At 43.2% G+C, this 26738-nt stretch overlaps 1 protein-coding gene across 1 annotated transcript in view; it reads left to right on the top strand.

The window, feature by feature from the left end:
• CSMD2 (CUB and Sushi multiple domains 2) overlaps window positions 1-26738 on the top strand; it is a 580815-nt gene that overhangs the window by 95276 nt on the left and 458801 nt on the right. The window contains exon 3 of the mRNA XM_053576806.1: window positions 24674-24786. Within this exon, the coding sequence (XP_053432781.1) occupies window positions 24674-24786 (113 nt within the window). The remainder of the gene's footprint in view (window positions 1-24673; window positions 24787-26738) is intronic.

The following is a 26738-nucleotide window of genomic DNA, read 5'->3' as shown; positions in this document are numbered from 1 at the left end:
TTCATTCTAGAGGGGTCAGGATTGGGTTGTTTGGGTTCTTTATTGGCCCTAATCATAGGGCATGGTGATACCAAGAGATGCCCTAAGAGATTCCCCTTATTCCGCACATTCTCTTTCTGCCTTCTATCGTGGAGTAGCAGTCCAGTGTCCCCTTGGAGGTCAGAATTAGTAACCTTGGCCAGCACAGTCGCTTCCTTCTTTGCCTGTTGGCTCAGAGGCATGAGGAGTACAGAGTGGCCTGGTGGCAGTCTTAACTTCTAGTACAGTGGACTCCTCGGGGAAGCTTCCACCAGAAACTTTCTTCCCTTTGGAAGTAAGACCTCTTGGCCAGCATAGCATCGGGTTGTGGGGAGAGGAAGCAAACTTCTTTGAGTTTCTTGGTCAGAGCAATGCCATGTGGAATTTCATGATGATGGATAAAGCGTTCTGTAAGTCTGTGGATGGTAGTTTTGAAAGAATCACTGCATGCAGGGAAGTCAAATCCATTTCCAGGGCAAGTGAGAACAAAAACACTGCCTCTTCCATCTTGGTTCAATATAATCAAACTGATACCAGGTAGCTGGTGTATCAGTCTAGGGAATGGTGCCGTAGGTAGGATCCCACTCCTGGTACCAAAATCTGTCTTAGTCTTCTCTCCTTATCACCAACTAGCCGTAAGAAAATACCATAGACTGCATGGCTTAAACAATAGAAATTAATTTTCTCACATTTCTGGAAACTAGAAGTCCAAGATCAGGTTCAGCATGGTCGTATTCTGGTGAGGACTCCTCCCTGGCTTGTAGCTGGCTGCTTTCTCTGGTGTCTTTTCTCATAAGGGCACTAATCCCGTCATGAGAGCCCCATCCTTGGGGCTCCTGAAGGTCCTACCATCACATTGAGGGTTTGGCCTTCAACATATGAAGTGAGGGTGGTGGGGGGGACACACTTAGCCCATCACATAAGCCTTTCAGGTAGTGGCACATGTTGTGAGGCAGTAACACGGAGTAGCTGATGGGGTGTGGCAGGGTGGCATCAGCAGGCATAGTCAGCAGAGCCTCTCTGTGGAAGTGACACCTCAGCTGTTGTCACATGGCAGTCCCTTCAGTCTTGCCACTGTCTCCGGGGTTTCACATCTTCCTTTGTGTCATCTCAGATCTCAGGGGTGGTCAAGTCCCTGGTTTGCAGAGTACGGCACCAACAGTGATTCAGAGATGGTATTTGAGGGGGCTAGAGGTCATACCCAGCCCCCAATTCCAGCTGACAGTTATGACATCCTAAAGGTCTAGGCAGAAAAGCAGAATTCAGGGAGAAGTTAGTGGTTCAGAATCTAGGGCCACCTTCTGTGATGTGAATGGTGCAACATTGTGGCCTTGAAAAATCCTCAAAGCTGAGAAGAGATAGAAGTTCAGAAGTCATTAGGAAGCAGAACCCGAGAGTCCCTGAAATGCCTGTAAAAACTTTCAAGTGACCAGTGTCACTGCCTCTGTGGGTCCTCCCTCTCCTGTCAATAGGCGACACCCACAGGTCAAGCCTCTTTACTGCCAGTTGCAATATCGCTGTGTTTTGCTGTGTTCGCTTTGGCAGCACATATGCAAATATCTTTAGCTTGGATCCAATTCTGGTTTGTCCCTCTGCTGATTACAACCACCATCACCTGTGCCCTGGCCACTGCTAGGCTCCTTTCGACCTGGAAACCCAGCCTGAGCAGAATCCCTGATCCCCTCTTATTCAGAAGGGAGTCTCCACAGTTCTCCTTGAGGTCGTGGCTCTGGAGGCTTTTGTTCCTCTTGGTTCCCTGGAGTATGGAAAAACAGTGGACGTGGTGCCTGGGGTGTCCTGGCCCTGGCCCTTCCCTCTAACCAAGGCAAGAAGCATTTCTTCCCAGTTGACAAGGATAGGGACTGGGCTTCTCCCCTGTCATGCCTGGCACCTTCTGGTAGTGGCTGTGCAGAAGCCGATAATAAATGATGGTGGTTGTCATTAACCTGGACACAGGTGCTACCTGAGGCTCACTGTAAAGCACTGTCTGGAACACACACACCCAGCCTTTGCAGACCAGGTTCAATGCTCAGAATGGGGTCTGTGGTGGGCAACAGAAAGGGCAACATAGTACAAGAGCAGATAGGGGTGGTCCACCCTATCTCTCTGTAAAGCCTCCCCACCCCCTCTTACGGGCATTTCAGCACCTTGAGCCTCCCTAGAATTCCCTTGCTCCCTCTGCAGTTTGACCTCAGCAGCCATCGGAGAGTCTAGGGAACTAACTCCATTGGGATGGAGAATCTGGGGAGACACTGTTGGCCTTTCAGGGATATTTGAATGACTGTTGTTGTTTACGTCTCCCTGGCACATGAGTAATAAATAATTCAAAGTTTTTCCAAGTGGTGTCAATCCTAGCCTGGCTCCATCTGAGGGCATAGGCAGGTCTCAGCTGTTCCATCGAGCCCCCTGAGTTGGCCCAGGCTTTAAGGGCTACCTTGATGGTGCTGTCGCCTGATCTAAGAGTGGTAGATACAGAAGCAGCAGGCTTCTGGAACATGCTGGCCCTTCTTCCTCAAAGCCCCCTTCCCCATTCCCCTCCTCATCACCCTCCCACCCCACTGTGTCCGATGCTTTAGTCTCCTCGTGGAGGACTGAGCTCGGTCTGGGTTTCCCAGGCTCCTATAATGAAGTCTGCGTCTGCTAGATGGCTGAACAGCCTCCAGAAAAATCCCCTCTCTTGGGGAGACTGGTAATTAAGCAGTCACGGCAAACAAATGGAGGAGGAACATCTGGTTATATCCATTTGTTCTCCTGTCATTGGTTGGGGAACAATTTTATAATGTAAATTTGGGGTTTGGGCTTCCTGTGCTTGTAGCATCCCCTGTGGTCGACATGACCCATGACCTCCTCTTCCTACTGCCCCTCTCGGTGCCCTTTGGATGACTGGCTAGCAGTCCTTTTTAAAAATCTATTTAGCTCAGCTCAGGCCGGTGCTGTCAAACTCTCTGGGTACATTTCTGTCATTGCATTTGCTATACTGAATTATTATTGTGTCTATTAAAAATTAATTCTTATCTCCTATGGTGTGCCTGGCACTGTTCTCAATGCTGGGGTTAAATCAGTGAACCAAATGGATAAAAATCCCTGCCCTCGTGGAATTCACATGCTAGTGGGGAAAGATGAACATAATAAATAAGGATTGATTAAATATTAATATATAGTATGTCAGAAGGTGATGTCAGGATGGGGGGTCATAGGGAGCCAGGAACTGGGACAGGGGAGAGGAGAGTTGCAATTTTAAGTGGCATGGTCAACAAAGACCTCAGTGTACAGAGGAATATGTGAGCAAAGACCTGAAGAAGGTAAAGGAAGCAGCCACACACAGCTTGCAGGAAGAGATGAGATAGGTGGAAGAAGCTGCAGGAACAGAAAGTGCAAAGGCCCTGTGGCAGAGATGTGCCAGGTGTGATTGAAGAAGAGCAGGGCTAGAGTAAGTGAGCAGGGGGTTAGTTGGTGATAAGGAGAGAAGTGATGGAATGGGAGGGGGTGTTGATGGAGAGGATTTCCCTGGGCCTTTTGGCCATAAGGAAGATGGCTATTATCCCAAATCAAGGGGGATGCCTTTGGAAGGGTTCTGAGCAGAGAAGCGACATAATGCGACTTAAAATGATCCTACAGGCTGCTGTGTTGAAGGTGTTCTGTAAGTAGATGAGGGGGAAATAGAGAGGCCCCTTAGGCGGTTACTGCCCTAACTACTACAGTTATTGCAAGAGAAAGATGTGCCCTGATCCAGCTTGGTAGTAATGAAAGTGATGAGAAGTGGCTGGATTTCTAGATAAATTCATGTAAATGCCTCCTTTGGAGAGTGAACCCCTGGAGAGCAAGTCCGTGTCTTTCCATCCTTAGAACAAGCATATAATACGTAACATTTAACAGGGCACACAATTAATATTTGTTGAATGAATGATGAGAAAAAATTTTAAATGTTACCAAATGGAATAAGTCAGCCTTTAATCTCTTTGTGAACCTCTCAGATCATAGACCAGAGGTTCTCAACCTGTAAGTTGTGACCCCTTTGGGGGTCGAACGGCCTTTTCACAGGGGTCACCTAAGACCATCTTGCATATCAAATATTACATTATGATTCATAACAATAGCAAAATTACAGTTATGAAGTAGCAACGAAAATAATTTTATGGTTAGGGGTCACCACAACTTGAGGAACTGTATTAAAGAGTCATGGCATTAGGAAGGTTGAGAACCACTGTCATAAGCAAATCATGAGTAACATCTATCTAGTTTCCCAACTGACATAATAAGTAACTCTACTCTTGGGTGTGCTGGACCAAAGAGGAAGTGTGGGGCATGCTGGCCCCCACCATGCTTGTCTGTTTTTCAGGACTTTTCAAAGCCTTTCAAATGCTAATACAAAGGTTCCCCAAATTTCTTAGACACAATTAGTGTCTCATTAATTTTTCCATGGTGCTTCTCGAGTAAAAGTAGTATCAGCTCCATCTATTAAGTAATTAGGTCCACATAACTGAGTGACTGTACTCTAACAATATTGGATCTGTTTGCAAAGATAACAAATATGAATTGAAAGAAAAAATATTTTTACTCCATCCTTCAATAATCACAACTACTTACTAATAGTACGTGTGTACTCTTTGGACATCGCAGAGATTCTCGAACCTTGAAGTCAGATTGGACGCCACTGCCCTCGCATCCCGTTCCCTGCTGATTCACACACGGCACCTACTTCTTATCACACCAGCCACTCCACACTCTGCTCTGCAAAGACGTGATGTCCTCTAATGGAATGCAGCTTTGCGATGGTGAACTGCCTCGAGCTAATAGTTGTGTGTCCAGCAGAAAGTGAGAATCACTGTTTCCCTGAAAGATTTAAAGTACCCCACAGCACCCTTGTAAATTCTCTGCAGTGCTCTGGGATCCATGATGCTACTTGTCTGCACATTTGCCCAGATTATTTATTTTCCCAGGCCAAGCTCCTGACACCGCAGTGGACAGTACTACGTGGAACTGTCTGGTTTGGGAACTGCCGGGGTAGAGCATATAAAGAGAACTCACTCCCTGCTGCAGAATGAGAAGCCGCAGTTCTACAGGAAACACCCCTGGGTTTTGACAGAGGGACTGCGCTTAGAGGATTTGCATTCTGCACGCACAGTGCTTCTCCCTTATTTTTAGATCTCAGGAGGTGGGTCTGCTGTAACTCCAGATCTTGCTTCTAAAGACAGTACACAACCTAGAAAGTGCTCTGTGCATGGAAATTTAAAGGCCTAGCATTGCTCTCATGCAACCATACTTAGGGCAGGTATCCTGGCCTCTCAAAATAAGTACACACGGTGCAGCTGAAAACAGAGGTTTGCAGACACCAGTCCATATTTTCTGGATACACAGGGACATTTTGGAGAAGATCCTTTAGATGTAATTTTTTTTTGTTTTTGTTTTTTTTTTTTTTTTAGCATATATATGGCCAATGCAAAGTCACCTTCTGAAAGGACGTTTCCTACAAGGATTCCCAGATATTGAAAGAAGAACTATCTCTTTAGACTTTCTGCCACTCTGGGGTTCAGGGGTTCTAAGACAAGAGTGTGTGTCAGGGGGCCCATGGCCAATGTAGTGACATTGTCAGCTCTGTGACCTGGGTATCATTTCCCAGAAAGAGTTCCACAGAACCCCAGCCCACAGGATGCTCTAGAAAGGCACAGAAAGCCTAGTTTTTCCAAGTTTCCCAGTTAATTTAGAAGCTCTCGATGAAATGCAAATGGGAGTTACCAGAGAGAACACGTGTTCGCAGGTGTGTGTGTGTGTCTGTGTATTGTGTGTGATTATGACTAATGTCCATCAATTACCTGCAAATGACTAGATGATGCTTGTAATGATAGTTCTGTTTTTAGCTTAATGGTTTATGTATCTAACTAGTGGCTGCTGTCTGGAGTAGGGCTGCTGGCAAATCAAAACACTATTTGCCAAGCCTGTCACTGTGACAAATGTTGCTTACATTTACTCTTTTATTCCCAAGGTCAATTGACATGTCTTTTCTTTCATATTGCTATTTGACATGCTAAGAGCCTTCAATGAGAACCATTTAATAAAGGCCCCATTTACTATATTGCTGTTTATTCTTAGATAATTCCATTTAGTGAGCTCTTTCAGAGTACAAAGAAGATAGTGGAATGGATCACCCTCAGAAATGGGGGTTTAGTACGAGGATCTCCAGATTCTGGGGCAGCATAGAACCATCTCCTCAGGGTTTTGGTCACTCTGGGTTACAGGACTTTTAAGACAAGGAGTGTCAGCAGCCTCGTGACCAGTGGTAGCAATACCCTTACCTCCATGGTCTTCCCTGGGCATACCATTGTCCAGAGAGGGTTCCACAAAACCCCAGCTCACAGGGTGCTTTAAGAATAAAAGAGTTTATAACAGTGTTTTTCAACCTCTTTTATCTCATGGCACACTTGAACCTATAGTTAAGCTTCTGTGGCACACTTAAATGATGTTGATTCAAAAAAAGAGTAAACACAAGAATATACTTACTGTGCTTTGCATGTCTTTTGAAAATAATTTAATAAACAATCTTTTTAAAATGTTTGTGGCACACTTGAGGTCCTCTCATGGTACCCTGGTTGAAAATCACTGGTTTATAATCAAATGGGGGATTTGGGACTTATTACATAATCTATTCTAGCCTTGGAGATTTACCTTTACTTAGTTTATTAGAAGCCCCAAGAAGCACTTCATTTTTTGTTTTCTGAAAAGTCCTGCCTTTGTTCAACCCAACATTTCCCAATTCTATTTAACTAAGGAACACTCTAGAACATGCTTTGGAGAATAGCCTAATTTTAGTACTTTCCGGAGAGTCTGGTTGTATTAATTTGTCATCCTCTGCGTGTGTGGTGGGGGGAGGTACGTGGGGGGTGGGGAGCATACCCACTTGCAGACGATCTGTTAGGAAGACTCTGAGGACTCAGGTTATAGTTGTATTCGTGGCTGTGATTTGTTACCATGAATGGAAACAGAGCAAAGACCAAAGGCAGCAGAGGAAGAGGTGCATGGGTGAAGTCCAGGAGAAACCAGGCACGAATTCTGAGTGTCCTCTTCTGGTGAAATCGCACAGTGATGAGCTGACAGCACATGTGAAGGATTGCCAACCAGAGAAGCTCAGCAGAGGCTAACTGGGAGGATGATCACCTAGGCACCCTCTGCCTGGCACGCACCAAAATTCTAGACTCCCAGACCAAGAGCAGGTGTTCAGCATACACCATGATGTTCGTACATGTGCAAATAGTTTAGACTATTCTTATTAGTGTTGGGAAAGGTGGGAACCTTCCTGAAATCCCAAGTTCCTAAATGCTAGCCAGGGGCCAACCTTGTAAGCCGTGAGGCCTTTTCTGTCCCCTCCATCATCATAAAACCTTCATTTCTTCATTCTCTATTGCATCTAATATCTGCCAGTGATACAGTGAATAGGTCAGACTCACAGTCCTTGCCTGTAAGGGACTTACCACCAAGAATAAAAGACAGATATGTAACAATTCAATAAGAAAGTCAATGCGTGACAATTGGGATGAATGTTACGAAGTAGAAGTACTCTGTTCTCCAAGGGGATTTATCAGGGATCTCAAAACCCTTCCCAGAGGAAGTGACCTTGGAACAGAACCCTGAGAAACTAGTGGGAGGGTAAGTAAGGTGGGGGCAGCCTGGGTGGCTAACAGGGGAGCTGAACACACAGCTCTGAGGGCAGCACAGGCAAAGGCTGTGAGGTGGCAACAAACATGGTGCATTCGAGGGCAATGTAAGAAGCCCATGGTGGGGGGACAGAGAGACAGACATGAACTGAGGCAGAGAGAAAGACAACCCAGGTAGTACAAGTGCAAAGTCTTGGGCTTCATCTCCTGAGGGACAGTCCATCATTCCCGGTAGTTATGTCCTTGGAACTGACCCAGATCAAGCAACATTCATTGCAGAGACTTCGCCAGGTTCTGCCCCTATCCTTAGAAGGCCACCTGTGCCTGGAAGACATTTGGACAAAGCCTTCCTCTTCAATCTCTCCCTCCCTCCTGTGTTTCTCTATAAAGTCGGCATCAAGATTTACATACACTCCCATAATGGGGTCACTGGACGTATTGATGGACTCAATGGAATTAATTCATTGACATCAGTTTTTGTTCTCTGACTGGTAGAAGCAAGAAAAGCCATGTCCTGGTGAGCCTGGCCCAAGGTTCAGCCTCAGTATGTTCCTACTCACCTCTGAGGCTCAGCATCTGAGACATGCTGGTGCTCAGTAAATATCTGAGCAACTAAAATTGAATTGAACTTGAGAGGCAGTGTGTTCTCACCTCTGACAGGTGTGAATGCCAACATTCCTCCATATGTGGAACCCAATAGTGTGTCTCCCTGGATCCTCTGGCCCTGGTTCATTGCCAAGCATTTCGTGAGGACATTGGTGTGTCAAGCATGACCTTGAGGGATTTTGAGAAAGTGCTTGCCCTCCCCCTTAGCAATGATGTTTTACTCTACTCCTTTATTCAACGTTCCTCATCACACAGGGTTCCTTCAGGATCTCCTCTTACCCCAAGCCTGCTGCCTCACAGGCAAATGGCTACAGCCTGGAGAAGTGGGTAGTTGGTCAACTTAGAGTCTTGAAGTTCTCAAACATGAATACCATCTCCTAGAATAAGAAAACTAGCTTTTATTTCCTTGAGTGGGAATTTACAAACACTTCACTTGAGTGGAAGAAACGCCATATGCGTGCATTAGAAGAAAAGTTGACCCTGGTGCATTCATGGTAAGAAATTCCATTTCAGCGTTGTTGGGGTTCCCCTGAGCAAAGTCTTACACAGACCCCACATTCCAGGAAGATCCTCGGTCGTCAGGCCTCACTGGGCACTGTGGATGTGCTCACGGCCTCAGTAATACTTGGAGGTCAGTGGCTTGGTTGTATCTGTGCCAAACTTGGGTCAGGGAGTTCAAGCTTCCTTGCTTAGAATGGGAGTCCTTGTGTGTACCCGACAGCCTCCCTGGCTTCCGCCACCAACCCCATGCTTCATGAAGTGCAAATCCCATTGCTCTGATTGCACCTGAGCTGACCGTGGTACGGGGCAATCTCACCTGCGCACCTGGGCTCACTGCCCCCTCTCTACACTCCAAACTCTGACCTCTGTCCCCTTTAAAAGGCCCTCTTTTCCCTGGGGTGGTTGGGAGGAGACATTCGAAGCCATCTGCTTTTTCCTTGTGTCTCCCCTCATTGCAGGGGTCTGTAAGGGAGTTGCCATGTCAGTAGGTGTTACTGAGCTCATGTCTGGATGTCTCTCCCTGTGGTCCCTACTGCCAGCATCAGGATCACCTTTGAACCCTGTGGCTGCCCCTGGACGTGCCGTGTCATCTGCCGTTCATTCACTCATTCAAAAATACATGTGCAAGGTGAGCAAAATAAACATGCCAGGGCTTTAGGCTAGTCAGACCTTACCGAAAACTATTTACCCCACTAAACATCTCATTAAGAATTGTGGCAGATGCTAGGGAAGAAAAGAAACAGGAAATCAGGATAGGTCAGACGATGCTGTGTGCGTTAGTCAAGTTTGGTATTTTTGCTGTATTTCCTGATGCTCTGGCATCTTGGGCCTTATGGACCACTCTTCCAGCAGTATGCCTTTCATCTGCAAACCACCTGCTGGGGTGGGTAGAGCCCAGCCACCTCCTTTACTGGGCTCTCACCCTTGATCCACTGTCCCCTTTACAAATGACTTCAGGGCCACTTTCAAGAGTTTAGACTGAGGATCACTAAAACTGAGTAGCCAGCCTTGAGAAAGGAGATCAGACCCCCCTGCTATTCTTAGAGGTGTCCTTTGTCACTCACTAACAGGCCTAAAGCTATGCAAGACCTACCTGGAGGTCCTCAGTATACACAGCAAACCATTTGAGTCTGTCAGGCCCTTTGTCTCTAATTAACAGACTCTTTAATCTTAAGCATCCTTTTCACTGACTCCTGGTCTTTTAGACAGAGCCTAACTCTTTCAGGCAATTGTTAGCTAAAAAATCTTTAAACCCACCATAACCTGTAAGCTCCACTGTATATTCTCCACATATTGATGCATGACGTCACCTGTTGTAATCCCTGTCTCCCTAAAATGTATAAGACCAAACCGGAACCCCACCACCACGAGTCCACTTACTCAAGGCTTCTTGGGTGTGGCTCCAGATCATGGTCCTCAAATTTGGCTCAGAATAAACCTCCTTACATTAAACAAACAAACCAAACTCCAAAGGTTTAAGCAGGATCCGTATACTCCAGAGCCCTCTGAAATTTCTCAAAATAGCCAATCCTAAACCTGCTCAGTCACCAATGCAGCCTCACCCCTTCCTTCTCAGGAAAACCATCACCATGGCTCTGTCACATTGCCTCTGCTCTTGTCTCCTGACATCCCCCAGGGCTTTGCACCTGCATGTGGCCCTGCATGGGGTGGTGGCCCCCTTCTGCTGGTAACTGGAACAAATTTCCTTTCAGTGGCAAATATCCCCTGATCTGTGGGCCTCATCATACCTGAATAATAATAATAATACCTATATTTGAAAACACTGTGGTAACAAATGCTCAAATCAAAATGTCCTAACCCACTGAAAGTTTATTTCTTGCCCATAGTGCACGTTCAAAAGGGTGTGCGGGGGCTCTCTGCTTGGTAAAATCACTCAGAGACAGTGGTGGACAGAAGCCCATCTTGGCTGCCCACCTGGGCTTACTGCACTCCAGTAAGGGAATTCAGCAGGGGTGCTCAGGCTGCTCAAGGCTCCCTCCCAGATAGGCGGCTGCACTGCTGCCCACATCTCCCTGGCTAAAGCCCGCCTTCAGAGGGATGGGGGTGTGGGCCCACCCTGTGTCCAGCTGGAAGCACCTGGTGAAGAATTCCACCGACTTCCCAGGACCTGGGAGAGTACCGAACAGACTAGCCAGCGAAGTTAGGAACTTCAGTTTGTTCAGAACTGATATTGAGACGTTTGCAATAAGATTTGAACGACGAGAAGGAGTTAATGACACAACTCCTAAGAGTTAGAACGTGTTCTGAAAAGACAGCAGCAAGTGCAAAGGCCCTGAGGACTGGCCATGGCAAACTGAAGGAAATGAAGCCAATGATGGACTAAGGGGGGTGTGTACCCAGAAGAAAAGTGGGAAGAGTATTTCATCACTGACATCAGAGTGTGGGTGCAGGGTGATAAGACGTGGACTCTTAAAGTCATTTTTATTACTGTTTTCAAATTCTTAATAGGAAACACACCCACTTGTTGCTCGTGCTCTGGGCTGACCACTCCTCCTGCCCTCGGGATGCCCGTGACCAAAGAAGCCTGCAAGGGCAGGAGCCGGAGCAGGGGATCTAGCAGGGCCAACCCATATAGGCTTTGGGGATCTATTTAGGGATTCTGATCTCAATCCTAAGAATATGAAAAGCCATTGATAGATTTCAGATTGAGAGAGTGAGGAGTATGGGACTGTGGACATCACCAGTGTTCAAGACTCTGGGTCTCTCTGGGCAGGAAGGTAAAAGCAAAGCAAAGGTGTTTGAGGAAACGAGACAGATGATAAGCCTTGGGAAGCAGAGGGTGAGTGCTGTTTCACACGTGTGGCCGCTAACCTGTTTGTGAGATTCTGCTCTCTGTGCATTTTAGAGGCAGCAGGGAGGAGAGCCAAGAGCGACGGGGGCCTCTTGCCTGCCTCTCATCATTTTGCCACGTTTCTCCACTAAATCTCCACCTTACTATGGAGGGTACCTCCCTCCTTTCAATATGGTATTTAAACTTGTCAGAGAAAAGATGAGAAAGTCTGAAAGTTTTATTTGCTCATTCCAGCAAGCAGCGTGATAGATCCCAAGTGCAGGGTCATCAGCTTCTCTGAAATTGATCTGGAAAATAATGAGTAGGTGGAGGAGGGGACAAGATGATGATTCAGATGCCCAGCTTGAGGGGTGGGGTGGGGTGGGGTGGGAGAGTCACAGTGTCACATCAGCCCCATGGAGGAATCCTCCCTGCTGGAAACAACCCACCAACCAACCCTGTGATAAATAGCAGAGCACTGGTAAACACCCGACCAGAGAAAATGCCTAGTAAGCTGTATTACCATACATTGCACGTGATACAACTGTAATTGTTTGTTGAGAAGTATACATTAGCTATTCACAGCTTGTGTCAATATAGCACCAAGCAAGTAGGGTCTAGGAATCTTTAATGGCAGCACAAAATTCTGGAACTAACTTGGGGATTAAAATCAACAATTTCTACTTAGTGAGAGGAATGCCGTTCCCAGAGGGGACTTTGTGGGAGGAGCCCTGGTGAGGTTCGAGATTCCTCCAGGAGGCTCTGTCTTGCTGAATGTCCCTAAGCATGGTGTCTGGGAATGGTGCCTGGGGGCTGGGGGGCGGAGTGGGAGGGATAATTCTGGTGGACATAGGTGGGTGAGAGATGAGTGAATTGGGCCCATTTGAAGGCAGAGGAAACCAGCCTACTTGGGTGGGGCCTAGGTCTGGCCTCATTAGGGACAATTAGTTATTTTAATTCATAGAATCCAATGGGCTGGCAACAATCCCACATAGGAATATTTGGTAGGGTGGATGGGTATCTGATGCATTCTTGAGTCCACATGTTACTGGATGAAGAGGGTCCAGCTGCCTGTCACCGTCAGCCAGTATGAAGCGACGGAGATCAGTCCACCAAACTGAAGGCCAGGATTCTGGAGAACAGTGATGGTAGCCTCTCCAAGACAACTCTGTTCTTCTATTTCCAAAATTACAGTTTTATGCATAATGGTTCAAGGCAAAGACCACACCAACCCCTATTCCAAATAATAATCAATATAACTCAGTGACCTATTACAACATCCCAAGTTGAAAGTTAATCTAAATCGGAGGCGGAGCAAGATGGCAGCCGAGTAACAGCTTCCTTGCATCTGGGCACCGTGAGTCTGGGGAGTTAGGACTCCAGGCGTCTCTGGCTGGTGGGAACTGCCTATCATCACTCCTATGAGGATACAGGGAGTCAGCGAGAGACTTCTGGACCCCAAGAGGAGGACTAAATCCGTGGAAAACCGGCAAGTGGTCGCGTGTGTTCAATCCGTCTAAACCCGCCCACAACTTCCACAGGCACAAGAACTTAAAGAGCAAGAGGAAGTGAAAGGAAAATTAGGGCAAGGAAACAGATAAAAGAAATCACTCATGAGGAAGAATCAGCAGAAAACTCCAGGCAACATGAAGAACCAGTCTAGAACAACCCCACCAAGGGACCATGAGGTAGCTACTGCAGAGGATTCCACCTATACAGAAATGTTAGGAATGACAGAAAGGGAATTTAGAATACACATGTTGAAAACAATGAAAGAAATGATGGAAACAATGAAGGAAATTGCTAATAAAGTGGAAAATAACCAAAAGGAAATCCAAAAACAGAATCAAATAAGAGATGAACGATATGAAGAATATAAAAAGGATATAGCAGACCTGAAGGAACTGAAACAGTCAATTAGGGAACTTAAAGATGCAATGGAAAGTATCAGCAACAGGTTAGACCAAGCAGAAGAAAGAATTTCAGAGGTAGAAGACAAAGTTCTTGAGATAACTCAGACAGTAAAAGACGCAGAAAAGAAGAGAGAGAAAGCAGAACGTTCACTGTCAGAATTATGGGACTTTATGAAGCGTTCCAACATACGAGTTATAGGAATTCCAGAAGGGGAAGAAGAATGCCCCAGAGGAATGGAAGCCATACTAGAGAATATTATAAAAGAAAATTTCCCAAACATCACCAAAGATTCTGACACACTGCTTTCAGAGGGATATCGGACCCCGGGTCGCCTCAACTCTAACCGAGCTTCTCCAAGACACATTGTGATGAACCTGTCCAAAGTCAAGACAAAAGAAAAGATTCTGCAAGCTGCCAGGAGTAAGCGCCAGTTGACCTACAGGGGCAAATCCATCAGAGTTACCACAGACTTCTCTAATGAAACTTTCCAAGCAAGAAGACAATGGTCATCTACCTTTAATCTACTTAAACAGAACAATTTTCAGCCCAGAATTCTGTACCCTGCTAAGCTAAGCTTCAAAATTGACGGAGAAATCAAATCATTTACGGATATACAAACATTGAGGAAATTCGCCACAACAAGACCAGCTCTACAGGAAATACTTCAACCTGTTCTGCACACTGACCACCACAATGGATCAGCAGCAAAGTAAGAACTCAGAAATTAAAGGACAGAACCTAACCTCCACACTGATGCAAAAGATAAAACTAAGCAATGGACTCTCACCAAATAAGACGAATAGAATACTACCACACTTATCAATTATCTCAATAAATGTTAATGGCTTGAATTCCCCACTGAAGAGACATAGATTGGCTGACTGGATTAAAAAACACAAGCCATCCATTTGCTGTCTGCAAGAAACACACCTGGCTTCAAAAGACAAATTAAAGCTCCGAGTCAAGGGTTGGAAGACAATTTTTCAGGCAAATGGAATTCAGAAGAAAAGAGGAGTTGCAATCTTATTTTCAGATACATGTGGATTTAAAGCAACTAAAGTCAAAAAAGACAAAGATGGTCACTTTATATTGGTCAAGGGAAAACTACAACAAGAAGACATTTCAATTCTAAATATTTATGCACCCAATTTAAATGCTCCCAGATTCTTGAAGCAGACCTTACTCAGTCTGAACAATATGATATCTGATAATACCATCATAACAGGGGACTTTAACACACCTCTTACAGAGCTGGACAGATCCTCTAAACAGAAATTAAACAAAGATGTAAGAGATTTAAATGAGACCCTAGACCAACTATGCTTGATAGACGTATATAGAACACTCCACCCCAAAGATAAAGAATATACATTCTTCTCATCACCCCATGGAACATTCTCCAAAATTGATCATATCCTGGGACACAAAACAAATATCAACAGAATCAAAAGAATTGAAATTTTACCTTGTATCTTTTCAGACCATAAGGCACTAAAGATGGAACTCAACTCTAACAAAAATGCTCAACCCCACCCAAAGGCATGGAAATTAAACAATCTTCTGTTGAATAACAGATGGGTGCAGGAAGAAATAAAACAGGAAATCATTAACTTCCTTGAGCATAACAACAATGAAGACACAAGCTACCAAAACCTGTGGGATACTGCAAAAGCAGTTTTGAGAGGAAAATTCATCGCTTTAGATGCCTACATTCGAAAAACAGAAAGAGAGCACATCAACAATCTCACAAGAGATCTTATGGAATTGGAAAAAGAAGAACAATCTAAGCCTAAACCCAGTAGAAGAAAAGAAATATCCAAAATCAAATCAGAGATCAATGAAATTGAAAACAAAAGAATCATTCAGAAAATTAATGAAACAAGGAGTTGGTTTTTTGAAAAAATAAATAAAATAGATAAACCATTGGCCAGACTAACGAGAAATAGAAAAGTAAAATCTCTAATAACCTCAATCAGAAACGATAAAGGGGAAATAACAACTGATCCCACAGAGATACAAGAGATCATCTCTGAATACTACCAGAAACTCTATGCCCAGAAATTTGACAATGTGAAGGAAATGGATCAATATTTGGAATCACACCCTCTCCCTAGACTTAGCCAGGAAGAAATAGACCTCCTGAACAGACCAATTTCAAGCACTGAGATCAAAGAAACAATAAAAAAGCTTCCAACTAAAAAATGCCCTGGTCCAGATGGCTTCACTCCAGAATTCTATCAAACCTTCAAGGAAGAGCTTATTCCTGTACTGCAGAAATTATTCCAAAAAATTGAGGAAGAAGGAATCTTCCCCAACACATTCTATGAAGCAAACATCACCCTGATACCAAAACCAGGAAAAGACCCAAGCAAAAAGGAGAATTTCAGACCAATCTCACTCATGAATATAGATGGAAAAATTCTCAACAAAATCCTAGCCAATAGATTACAGCTTATCATCAAAAAAGTCATTCATCATGATCAAGTAGGCTTCATCCCAGGGATGCAAGGCTGGTTTAACATACGCAAGTCCATAAACGTTATCCACCATATTAACAGAGGCAAAAATAAAGATCACATGATCCTCTCAATAGATGCAGAAAAAGCATTTGATAAAATCCAGCATCCTTTTCTAATTAGAACACTGAAGAGTATAGGCATAGCTGGCACATTTCTAAAACTGATCGAAGCTATCTATGACAAACCCACAGCCAATATTTTACTGAATGGAGTAAAACTGAAAGCTTTTCCTCTTAGAACTGGAACCAGACAAGGTTGTCCTCTGTCACCTTTACTATTCAACATAGTGCTGGAAGTTCTAGCCAATACAATTAGGCAAGACAAGGAAATAAAAGGAATCCAAATGGGAGCAGAGGAGGTCAAACTCTCCCTCTTTGCTGACGACATGATCTTATACTTAGAGAACCCCAAAGAGTCAACCACAAGACTCCTAGAAGTCATCAGAAAATACAGTAATGTTTCAGGATATAAAATCAATGTCCACAAGTCAGTAGCCTTTGTATACACCAATAACAGTCAAGATGAGAAGCTAATTAAGGACACAACTCCCTTCACCATAGTTTCAAAGAAAATGAAATACCTAGGAATATACCTAACGAAGGAGGTGAAGGACCTCTATAAAGAAAACTATGAAATCCTCAGAAAGGAAATAGCAGAGGATATTAACAAATGGAAGAACATACCATGCTCATGGATGGGAAGAATCAACATTGTTAAAATGTCTATACTTCCCAAAGCAATCTACCTATTCAATGCCATTCCTATCAAAGTACCTACATCGTACTTTCAAGATTTGGAAAAAATGATTCTGCGTTTTGTATGGAACCGGAAAAAACCCCGTATAGCTAAGGCAGTTCTTAGTAATAAAAATAAAGCTGGGGGCATCAGCATACCAGATTTTAGTCTGTACTACAAAGCCATAGTGCTCAAGACAGCATGGTACTGGCACAAAAACAGAGACATAGACACTTGGAATCGAATTGAACACCAAGAAATGAAACTAACATCTTACAACCACCTAATCTTTGATAAACCAAACAAGAACTTACCTTGGGGGAAAGACTCCCTATTCAATAAATGGTGTTGGGAGAACTGGATGTCTACATGTAAAAGACTGAAACTGGACCCACACCTTTCCCCACTCACAAAAATTGATTCAAGATGGATAAAGGACTTAAATTTAAGGCATGAAACAATAAAAATCCTCAAAGAAAGCATAGGAAAAACACTGGAAGATATTGGCCTGGGGGAAGACTTCATGAAGAAGACTGCCATGACAATGGCAACAACAACAAAAATAAACAAATGGGACTTCATTAAACTGAAAAGCTTCTGTACAGCTAAGGAGACAATAACCAAAGCAAAGAGACAACCTACACAATGGGAAAGGATATTTGCATATTTTCAATCAGACAAAAGCTTGATAACCAGGATCTATAGAGAACTCAAATTAATCCACATGAAAAAAGCCAACAATCCCTTATATCAATGGGCAAGAGACATGAATAGAACTTTCTCTAAAGACGACAGACGAATGGCTAACAAACACATGAAAAAATGTTCATCATCTCTATATATTAGAGAAATGCAAATCAAAACAACCCTGAGATATCATCTAACCCCAGTGAGAAGGGCCCACATCACAAAATCTCAAAACTGCAGATGCTGGCGTGGATGTGGAGAGAAGGGAACACTTTTACACTGCTGGTGGGACTGCAAACTAGTACAACCTTTCTGGAAGGAAGTATGGAGAAACCTCAAAGCACTCAACCTAGACCTCCCATTCGATCCTGCAATCCCATTACTGGGCATCTACCCAGAAGGAAAAAAATCCTTTTATCATAAGGAAACTTGTACTAGACTGTTTATTGCAGCTCAATTTACCATTGCCAAAATGTGGAAACAGCCTAAATGCCCACCAACCCAGGAATGGATTAACAAGCTGTGGTATATGTATACCATGGAATACTATTCAGCTATTAAAAAAAATGGAGACTTTACATCCTTCGTATTAACCTGGATGGAAGTGGAAGACATTATTCTTAGTAAAGCATCACAAAAATGGAGAAGCATGAATCCTATGTACTCAATCTTGACATGAGGACAATTAATGACAATTAAGGTTATGGGGGGGGGGGAGCAGAAAGAGGGATGGAGGGAGGAGGGTGGGGCCTTAGTGTGTGTCACATTTTAGGGGGGCAAGACATGATTGGAAGAGGGACTTTAGCTAACAATTGCAATCAGTGTAACTGGCTTATTGTACCCTCAATGAATCCCCAACAATAAAAAAAAAAAAAAAAAAAAAAAGAAAGTTAATCTAAATCAATCCCCCTAAACTACTCAAGATAGGCATCTTTAGGGTGGGAGCTAAATTTATAAAACAGTAAGAATGGGAGACGGGGGGTGAAGGTCAGGCAGGACCTAAACCGGGCAGACCAGCTGTATCCCCCCGAAGCCTGACAGACTCCATCTTCCTCCCACTACATGTGCTTTCAAACAGGGGCCCAGGGGCAGCCTAGTGGCCCTGTTATGGACCTGGTGGTCAGTACACTTCCAGCGACGCCCCAGTCAGTGCTATAGGTGCGGGTGGGGAGGGAGAAATCTGCGTGTTGGAATAGACTGGAAGTACCTGAAGTGAGGGGCCTGGCAAAGACCAGTGGGAGCTTGAACACCCATCCAGAAGACTGAGGTTAGGTCAGACGTGATGGAGGACTGGGGTGCTCCCATAGAAAGAGTTCTAAAAATTTTTCTGTTTTGAAACAATTATAGACTCCCAGGAGGGATCCCGTGTAGCCTTCACCCGGTTTTCTCCAGTCCTCACATCTTTCGTGACTGTAATACAGTATTAAAACTGGGAAACTGATGTCGGCACCGTGTGTGTGTGCGTGCGTGCGTGTGCGTGTGTTTCCATGTCATTTTCACACGTGTGCAGACTCACACACCCAGCACAGCCAGTCGGATGCAGGACTATTCCACCCCCAGGAGGATCTCCTTCCTGCCCTTCCTTTAGGGCCATACTCTCTTCCTTTCCTGTCCCCATCCCTAACCCTACAGCCCTTAATACATTTTTCAGGCCACCACTAGCCTGCCCCTGGGCCTCCTGTTGACCTTACGTGCCTCAGATACACTTTCCCATTTTCATTTCAAGAATATTATATAAATGGGATCATGTGACATAGGATCTTTTAAGATTAGCTTTTATAAAAAGACGTATATTTTTAGTTTGCTTAAAGTCCTTGAGGTCCACCCAAGTTATTTCACGTTATCAATACTTCGTGCCTTTTTATTGCTGGGTAGTATTCCGTCCTGTGGATGTGCCGATGTCTGTTTACTGATTTTATTGCCTTCTAGGACATTTTGGTTGCTTCCAGTCTGGGCTATTAGAAATAAATCTCCTATGAACAATCACGCAGGGTATGGTGTGGATGTGAGTTTCCATTTCTCTTGGGATAAATGCACAGGGGGGCAATTGCTGTGTTGTATAATTCAAGTATTTTTTTTCTTTTTTTAAAGAGACTGCCAAACTATTTTGCAGAGCGACTGTACCTTTTTATACTCCATCCAGCAACGTATGAGAGGTCCAGTTGTTCTGTGTTGTCACCAGCATTGCGTAGTGTCACTACAGGATTTTTATTTTAACTGTTCTTATGAGTATGTGGTCATATCTCATCATGGTCTTAATTTGTGTTTTTTCCTAATGGCAAATGAGGTTGAAGATCTTTTCCCAGCTTGTGTCAATATAGTACCAGGCAACTAGAGTCTAGGAATCTTTGCCATCCAGATTTTATTTTTATTTTTATTTTTTGAGACAGAGTCTCACTTTGTTGCCCTTGGTAGAGTGCTGTGGCATCATAGCTCACAGCAACCTCAAATTCTTAGGCTAAAGAGGTCTTCTTGCCTCAGCCTCCTGGGTAGCTGGGACTACAGATGCCTACCATAACACCCAGCTATTTTTAGTAGAGATGGGGTCTCCCTTTTGCTCAGACTGGTCTCAAACTCCTGAGCTCAGGCAATCCATCCACCTCAGCCTCCTATAGTGCTAGGATTACAGGCATGAGCCACCGTGCCTGGCCCCAGATATTGTTTTGGGTGAAATGTTTCTTCATGTCTATTCCTCATTTCCTAACTGAATTGTTGGATCCTGGCCTTGAACTCAATCTTAGGGGAAAAGTACTCTGTCTTTCACCATTACATGTTACGTTAGCTATAGATTTTTTTGAGATATTCTTTAGCAAGTTGAGAAAATTTCCCTTTATTTGTAGTTTTTTGAAGGTTTTTCTCTTAAATCATAAATGGGCATTGAATTTCGTCAGATACTTTTTCTGCATCAGTTGATAGAGTCATGTGATTTTTCTACTTTTTACCCATTAATATGGTCCGTCACATTGATTGATTTTCAGCCTTGCATCCTTAGAATAAACTCCACTTGGTCATGGTGTGTAATTACTCTATATATTGCTAAATTCTCTTTGCTAAGATTTTGTTAAAGATTTTGGGTTTATATTTGTGTGAAATATCGATCTTTACTTTTTAAAATTTGTACAGTCTTTGGCTTGGTATCAGGGTAACACTTTCCTTTTCATATGAGTTTGGAAGTTTTCTGTTTTCTGAAAGAAATTCTTCAGAGAGGAATTGGTGTTAATTCTTCTTTCTGTGTTTGTTAGTTAGAATTCTCTAGTGAAGATATCTAGGCCTGGATATTTCCTTTTTGGGAGTTTTAAAACTACCGATTCAATTTTCATAATAGTTATAGGGCTATTCCAATGATGTATTTCATATTGGGAAAGTTATGGTAGTTTGTGCTTTTCAAGGAACTAATCCATTGTATTTAATTGTGTTAAATGTGTGTTGTATAATTTGTGGTATTTCCTTATTATCTTTTTGATAATTGTGAGACCAATCCGTTTTCCTTAACCCTTGCTAACTCTGGCTATTTGCCAATCAGGTGAAAAATGAGTCTTGTGGATTTATTTTTTCTTTTCTTTTTTAAAATTTCAATTAATATGAGGGTACAAATTTCTAGACTACATTATTCTCACTTCCAGGAGCTCTTTTACAAACCAGTTCCAGTTGTAAAAGACCCCCTTACCCAGGGGGCGTGTTACACACCCTTAAAAATGTGCACATTACCCCCCGGCCACATGCCGTCCCTCCTTCTGCCAATAATCCTCCCCATCCCTTCCGCTCCACCCTCCCCCTCCCCCCCACAAGACTATATTTGTGTTTTATTATTTATATGAGCATGTAATTATTTATTTATTGGTTTCATATTAGTATTCAGTACATTGGATATTTATTTTTCCATTCTTGTGATACTTTACTAAGAAGAATGTAAAGGTAAAAGATCCATCTAGGGTAAATGTAAAAGATGTAAAATCTCTATCTTTTTAAGGGCCAAATAGTATTCCATGGTATACATATACCACAGTTTGTTAATCCATTCATGAGTTGATGGGCATTTGGGTTGCTTCCACGACTTGGCAATTATAAACTGAACCACAAGGAACATTCTGGTACAAATGTCTTTGTGGTAAAATGATTTTTGTTCTTCTGGGTAGATACCTAGTAATGGGATTGCAGGGTCAAATGGGAAGTCAGCTTTTAGTTCTTTGAGGATTCTCCACACTTCTTTCCAAAAAGGCTGTATTAGTTTGCAGTCCCACCAGCAGCGTAGAAGTGTTCCCTTCTCTCCACATCCACACCAGCATCTGCAGTTTGGGGACTTTGTGATGTGGGCTAACCTTACTAGGGCTAGGTGATATCTCAAAGTGGTTTTGATTTGCATTTCTCTGATGATTAAAGACAGTGATCAGTTTTTCACGTGTTTCTTGGCCATTTGTCATGTTTGGAGAAGTTTCTGTTGAAGTCTCTTGCCCACTCACAGAGAAGGAGGTTTGATCTGTTCTTACTGTTTGAGTTCTCTGTAGATTCTAGTTATCAGGCGTTTGTCAGATTCATAACATGCAAAAATCTTCTCCCATTCCAAAGACTGTTTCCTTTGTTTGTAGTCCCCTTTAGCTGTGCAAAAGCTCTTTAGCTTGATTAAATCCCAATGATTTATTTTTGCTGTTGCTGCAACTGCCAGGGAGCGTCTCCCTCATAAAATTCTTTCCAGGCCGGTATCTTCAAGCGTTTTCCCCACACTGTCTTCTAGAGTCTTGTGGCTTTCGTTTTTCGTATTTTGATGTTAATTTGGCGGATCCTCTTTCTGTTTTTGTTTGCTCATACCCTTTGCTCTTTTCCTTTTAGTTGTTTGTCAGTTTCCTACTGATTTCTAAGTGTTCTTTCAGTTATAAATACTCACCCTCTTCCTGTCACATATATAATGCATAATCTTTCCGTTTGCATTTTCCTCATTACTTTTTTATGCTTTCTTTTGTCACCCATACCTGATTTTAATTTTCACATAGTTATCATAAATCCATCAATATTTTTCTTTAAGGCCTCTGGAGTTGCATGTTGGATCTGTCAGTACTCAATCAATTTCAAGAGATAGAAACCCAGACCTAGTTAGTTTTGAGAAAAAAATAAAAGGAAAGGAAAAAAAAGAATGTTGGCTGGTGTAACTGGGCATTGAAGAGAGAGATTTCTCTGCATGGCTGGATCAAGGATCTGAAGAATACATCGTCAAGGCTCTCTGCCTCTCTTCTCTTACCACTGCTTAGCTTTTGTTTATATCTACGTGATGATACCATTTTCTCCAAAGCAGATAGTCCATGTGTGTTGATAAAGAGGCTGCTGGTAGTCCCAGCTTATATTCTAATGATTTCAGATCCATCAATATACGTCACAGTGTATGGCACACCTCTTGGGGGTGGGATGCAATTATAAAAGGGACTTTAACAAATGCAATCGCAATCGGTGTAACCTAATTCTTTGTACCCTCAATGAATCCCAAAGAATAAAAATAAATAAATAAATAAAGTAACAAAAAAAAGTTTATAGACAGGGTGGCCATAAATTCCATGTACAATTTTAAATTGCATGCTCTTTTAAACTGCAAACAAACTTGATGGCCACCCTGTATCCTATTCCATGTAAAGACTTAGAATGACCCTGCTTGGGTGTGTGTACCCTCTTCCCTCTCTCTCATACCTCGAGCCAGTCCATAAAAATAAGAAACAGTGTATCATGCATAATTATTTGCTCAACTCCGTGGCTAGTGGGCAGGTGGGACTACCTGTCAGAACCCCAGGCTGTGGAAAACTCCCTGGAAGACTGATGGGCAGGTAGAAGCAAAAGGAATCCTCTACACATTCTTACTTAGAAAGATCTTCCCTTCTAACACATATGGCTTCGTTATTTTATATGTAATTTTTAGCCCATGAGAAGGCGAGAAAGAGAATATGAATATGGGGTGAGGTAGGGATCTTTTGCTGGATACCTTTATACTTGAAGAGCAGATGACCTCGAAACTTATATGCTTGCCTGTTTCATAATTTCATCACTTTTTCTTCTCTTTTTCTTGAGTTTATTCTGAGTTAACATGAATCTTAGAAAATGAGAATGGTGGGAAAGGTTTGTATAGTGGGTGTTAACAAATATCTCTTTTAACCCGTCTGAGCCCATTATTTATGCCCTTCTGGGATGTCCCGGCATCAAGGAATTGGGTAGCATTGGAAGGTACAGAGTGGGCTCCAGGAGCACCATAGATATTCCAAACTACCTAGATGTGGGAATAGAAGGAAAGCTGGAATTTCTTCCAGATGCTGGATTGGGCTGAGGGTGGGGATTGGCTGAGTCTAAGAGGGAAGGTTAAGGATGCAGGTGCCACCTGCGTGGCCACCTCACTCCCACCTAGGTGTCTCATCAGGTCTCCTGTGGGGGCCACAATGCATGGACGCCCAGGGACAGGCGAGTCATTCTAAATGTCTTCCCAAGTGTTCACTGGAATCTTTTTAACTTTAGAGGAATCTTTCAAAATGACTCTCTCATGCTAAAAACATACTATCTCTGGTTCAACTATTCCTTTAATTTCACCCCACATTCCTTTTCTTCACTTAAATTCCAGAAAGACAATTTCTTAAATTCCAGAAAGACAATTTAAACATTTTAATTTCAAAAGCATGCACAGTGTGATCCCACTGGTATGAAATTACGTTGTTGAATGAGATTCCATCTATTGATCCTTTCATCCCTTTGTATGTCAGCTGTCGAGAACGATTATTTCTAGATTGTGTTGGGTTTTCATTTTTTGCTTTCTTCTTTTTTAAGCTAATAAGCACTTATTTCTATAAAAAGCAGTAGGCATGCCTTTTAAAGTCTATGATGAGAAGCATCCACATCCTGCTACTTAGAGTTGGATATATCCCCCTCAGTATGTGAGTAAATATTGTCTACTGACAATTATTAGTTGCAAATTCATGGGGAGGTTTACAGGACCTCAGCCAGAAACAGAGGAGACAGGAGAAGAATCTAGAAGAGGAGAAAAGAAGTCACAAATGAGGCAGGGGATTAGGCCATGGGGAGTCGTGGCCCCGCGTTTCAGTGGCAAACTGCTACTTTTCATCACCTCTGCTGAGAGTCACTTTTGTCTTTATCTCAAATCAGGCTCCTTTTATATCCCTTCCTGTGCCTAGAGCAGCACTGTACATTCAGCAGGTGCTCAATAAATGCTTAATGATGTATAGTTTACCAAAGGAAACTAATACTAATTGCATCTTGTTGACTTGCAGGCTCACGGGCTTTCAGCTGCCAGCCACCATTGTCAGTGCAGCCACCACCCTCTCTCTGCGTCTCATCAGTGACTACGCGGTCAGCGCCCAAGGCTTCCACGCCAGCTATGAAGGTAGGTGTGACGGGAGCCTGAGAAGCGATGTCCTAATAGCCACAGGCAGGCCCGTGACTCTCTTGGCTGCAGGGAAGGAAAAGTTCTTTCGATCCAAAGCTTGCACCTGTCCTAACAAGGTTGGTCATGAGCTAGAAACTCAGTTACCTCAATCGCCCCTCTCCTATTCCCGGGAAGCCGAGAATTGCAGTCAGAACTCAGCTGCAATAGTTTATCCTGAGGGCCTGGTAGCATCTACTTCTCTGTTCCCTTTAACTAAGTTTTGGTGTGTTTTTATTTTTTAAGTTCTGTTCTATATTGGGTTTAATTGTACAAGGTACCTCAGGTTGTTTTCGAAAATAAAAGAGAAATAAGACTGAAGTAAAAGATATAAAACAAGCAGCCGGAAGCTTGATATAACGACTGCAGAGTCATTTATATATCATTCCGAAAGCAATCGATTTTTCCTTAATAGCATGGATTGGGGTTTTTTGGTTTGAGCTAAGCAAACAATTTGCACGTCTCTCAGTCTGTTTAAATACGGTGTTAAAATTCAAATTAACACTAATATCTTCAGATTATACACTATTATTATTATTAACTTTATTATGTTAGTTCAGAAGGTGGTACTTCGAGATCTCTGTCATTTCCCTGGGAAATTTACATCTCATTAATAGGTAATTATGCTGCTCTTGGCTAAGACCTGTGCTGCTATTTTGTGTTCAAATCATTAACAGGCATATTTTAAGACTGTTAATGATAATTAATAACAATAATGATATAACACCCTAGCAAAGCATGCCAGTTATTAGAAAGCTTTTTTCCTTTGCCTTTGTTTAAAAACTTAAAAAATAAGAGATGCTTTGCTTGAAGCTATACTGATATAGAAATAGACACCACCTTTGTCTTGGCCAGGGGTACACCACAAAAAGAGGGCAAGTCCTGTCTCCTTGGCAAAAGCCACCCCTGGTGGTAGGGGCATCGGGGGCACTCAGATGCTTGAACCTGAGGAATTGAGGGCTCCTGCGAAGGCCTCTGTTATTTTTAACTAAAGAATTCCAAGCAGGTTCCACATGCCTTTTAATGAATGGCTCCTGACAAAGATCTACCTGTCTTTGAAGTGAGGACTCCTGAGATAACCCAATTTCTTTTTTTTAAATTTCAGATTAATATGAGGATGCAAATGTTTAGGTTACCTTGTTTTCATTTCTAAGGTAATGTTCAAGTTATAGTTGAGCCCTTCACCCAGGGGGTGTGCTGAACACCCCCCTATTGTGCACATTAGGTGAGATCCCGCCAATCACCCTCCCTCCTCCTCCCTTTCTCTCCTCTCCTTTCCCCCTCGTTAGACTATATTTGTGTTTTTTCTTTTGTGTATAATTGTTTATATATTGGCTTCATATAAGTATTGAGTTATTGAGTACATTGGATACTTTTTTTTCCCATTTTTGAGATACTTTACTAAGAAGTATTTCACCTCCATCCAGGTAAACACAAAAGATGTGAAGTCTCCGTCTTTTCTTATGGCTGAATGGAACTCCATGGGACACCGTAGTCTGTTAGTCCATTCATGGGTTGATGGGGACTTGGGTTGCTTCCGTGTCTCTAAAAAAAAAAAACAATCAATTTCTCCCACTATCAAGTCCGACTTTGGTCAGCTGGGCTATACTTTCACCCCATCCTAATTCCAAAGTAATTCTCTCCAAGGTTGATCTACAAGCTCATTACTAAAATAGGCCTCTTCAGAAGCTTCTCAAGCCCCTCCAGCCATTTGGTCCTTCTGTGATATTTTGCCCTTGGGGAGACTGACCATATCTGGGGAGAGAGCAGACAGGAGGGGGACTGAGTTGGTTGTTCAGAGGAGGTGTCTACAGAGACTCTGGGAGTGACTGACACATGGGGGACCTAGGCCCTCGTTCAGCAAGCCTTGTGGGTCTTTGTGGGAGGCCCAGACTTTTATGAGGCTTGGGGAA

Source organism: Nycticebus coucang, chromosome 22 (genome assembly GCF_027406575.1).
Source record: "Nycticebus coucang isolate mNycCou1 chromosome 22, mNycCou1.pri, whole genome shotgun sequence".
NCBI lineage: Eukaryota > Metazoa > Chordata > Mammalia > Primates > Lorisidae > Nycticebus > Nycticebus coucang.
This window is presented reverse-complemented; position numbering and strand designations above follow the sequence as displayed.